At 38.1% G+C, this 2892-nt stretch overlaps 1 protein-coding gene across 1 annotated transcript; it reads right to left on the bottom strand.

Moving 5' to 3' along the window:
- Positions 1–339: 339 nt before the first annotated feature.
- Positions 340–2672, bottom strand: LOC124837157 (Nucleic acid-binding, OB-fold-like protein). The gene is made up of 4 exons (XM_047312452.2): positions 2337–2672; positions 2026–2252; positions 1852–1952; positions 340–700 (listed from the first exon to the last, which is right to left on the bottom strand). The coding sequence occupies exons 1-4, from the start codon at positions 2574–2576 to the stop codon at positions 618–620; spliced, it is 651 nt and encodes a 216-aa protein (XP_047168408.2). The 5' UTR covers positions 2577–2672; the 3' UTR covers positions 340–617.
- Between the last annotated feature and the right edge of the window lie 220 nt (positions 2673–2892).

Raw genomic sequence — 2892 nt, 5'->3', positions numbered from 1 at the left:
CAAACTCTGTGTAAGGAAACCTGCGACCTTGACAATGCACAAGTTCACGTAATTCCATAAACAACACTAACCCCATCCCTATATCACAGATATGAAGTGGAAACTTACCATTTAAACTTCAAATGCGTAAGCATAACCGTGAAGCCTCTCTAAATCACAACCACGTTTTGGAACCAACTTATAGTGGCTTTAAATAATGGTGTATAAATACCATTTCGAGATATACGGCACCATGAGAAAAAAAGTTGTCAAAATCTTACTACTTTTATTTCATCAATATATAATCAGCAATTATTTAATCAAAAAGGTTAAGAGGCCCTTGGAAGAAGGATGTCTTAATTGAAATGCCTCCGGCTGCACCTTTGGCCCAAAAGAAACTATTCCTCCAAGATAAAAAAAGCAGAGAAATTGACATTCTTCATCCCAATGCATAGTCAGGAAGGCTGAGATTCAATATTCTCCCTAATTCTAAATTGCACACAGAAACTAAAAATCGCCCAAACCAAGGGTTTCATGCAGAAAAATATGTCTGCTAAATAATTCCCAACTTTGTGGTAAAAAATAAAAACATAATTACAAAATTGAAAATTCTTCATGTTAACTTTCGAGCATCTAGGTTAGTAATAGCCAACAGCTTTCAGATTATTTTGTTGTGTATCTTGCTCAACATCACTGCCTTCGCCTAAAAATACAACGCGACCTGAAAGGAAATGGTATTGCATCAAGGCCTTTGGCAAGGAATTACAGATTCTCAAGCAATCTTGTGTCACATGCCAAACATTATTTTAATCATAAGCTACCTAAAAAATCTTTAGCCTCTGACTGACAATCCATGGAATGGGAAACATATCATGACAACATCTATGTTGCAATGGCATACGGAGGAAGAACAGATAAATATGGAGAGTAGATCAATCATGGGTATAATAAACTAATGTTAAAACTATAAGATTTATGTAGGGAAGGGGGAAAAGGAAGAACTTTTAATCACGAAATATTACATTCATGTAGCATGTAATGATGTTAAAAAATACTAACCGAATGGTCATTATTTATACTAATATATAAGTCAAGTGCGAGTATTCGCCAAAGGCCACTAATATAACAGGATCATTGACATAATTAAACAAGAAAGAAAATCAGAAATTATAATGAAATCAGGATGGTGGTAACCACTCCCAAGGGTGAGTCCAAACCAGATGACCAATAGATTTCAATTCCATAATATTCCCAAGATACATAGTGAAGATATTATACTAAGACATTCTAACAACTAATTCCTCTTTTGTATTTAAAATGTGCAAGATCAACAGGGACCAGGGGACACACACATTGAATCATGAAGCCGAGCATCACTTACTCAATTTAAGAAGGTTAAGTTATGCAAGACTCGATAATCTAACTTATAGAGGTCGACAAACTCATGATTTTAAGGTAGGAAGAAATTGAGTAAAAAAAAAAGGGACTAAGATTTATTAAAAAGAAGCATTTGAACTTCGAAATTATATCCAGGCCATTTTACATTTTATGTTAGAAAGAAACAACTAACCAAGTAACATGACATTATAGTAGAATGCTAAATATAATAGAATGTCAGAAAAGCAAGCCGTCTCTGATCAGCAAGAGCCATGGGACAGAAAAAGACAGACAACGCAAGCAGCATTTTCTCACTTCATAAATAATTCAACTTCACAAAAATAAGACTTGAAGACCCTAGTTCTTACAAGAAAATTGGACAAAACAATAAAAGCACAGACAAGAGCAAATCCAGAGCTAGAAACAACACCAACAGAGCCATCCAAAACATCCAACAGTACCGATCAAATTAACATAAGTAGAAGGAAGAGTTACCGTTCCGACGAACAGCAACTTCTCGAATTCGCCGGGCAAGTCCACTGATCGGGTCAGTGAAGACTTTGGTCTCGAGGTTCCCCTCTACATAGAGCATCGAACTGCAACAACAAGCACCGTCAGTAATGTGCAGTGATTCGTTGATCAAAAGAGTGACACGTGAGCGAGACTAACCCGGGAACAACGTGTTTGGTGACAAGAGTTCCCAATCTCTGAGGATAAATGGAAACACGATGCCACTGAATAGCGGAACGATTGGCATAATCCCTAGGGTTCTCGTTCTCAAGCGGCCTCCGATTGTTGCGAATCCCTCCGGTACCGACGGAGAGAAGAGTGACGACGGTGCCACTCTTGAGCGTCTTCTGGAACGGTACCTGCCCCGCCTTCCCAACCAGTATGGCCTACACAACAAACCCAACTAAAATTGAAATTGAATTGGACAATGCGTGGTGTTAATTGTGAAATTGGATTGGGAATAGGAATACTCTGTAGATGCCAATGTCGAGGCCGTTCTCTAAGGGGCGATCGGCGGCGATCCTTTGCTCTCCTTGGGCGGGGTCGGGGGACGGTGAGTCGGGTGGTGAGTCGGGTGGTGAGTCAGCCTCGTCCGCGTCGGAAACGAGATCGGTGGAGAAGTGTAGTGGAAGGAGGTGGTGATAGGTGTTAGGGGTTCGAAGCAGAGAACGATAGAGGGTCCTTGAGAGCGTGACCATGGAAGTCGACATTTTCTTTGTAATGGTTACTCCTGCTGCTCGCTTCTAAAACCCTAGTAGCTTCACACCAAAACCTTTGTTAATTTTTATGAAAGTTTTCTTTCAACATTTCTTTTATTTTTATCTCTCTTTCGCATCATTTCTTATATGTAATAATGATGGACAGAACTAAATATAAAAGGAGTAGTTTATATTGTATGAATTGTTATATGTATATCATTACTTTTTTTTAATCATGCTATGGATAAGAAATATTTATTCACTTTTTATCTATTAGATATTATTTTTATTAACACTTTTCGTATAAATCTAGTCCATTCCAAAATTC

Source organism: Vigna umbellata, chromosome 1, assembly GCF_029865625.1.
Source record: "Vigna umbellata cultivar VRB3 chromosome 1, Vumbellata_1.0, whole genome shotgun sequence".
Taxonomy (NCBI): Eukaryota; Viridiplantae; Streptophyta; class Magnoliopsida; order Fabales; family Fabaceae; genus Vigna; species Vigna umbellata.
Note: the sequence above shows the minus strand (reverse complement) of the source record. Positions and strands in the feature narration are given on the sequence as shown.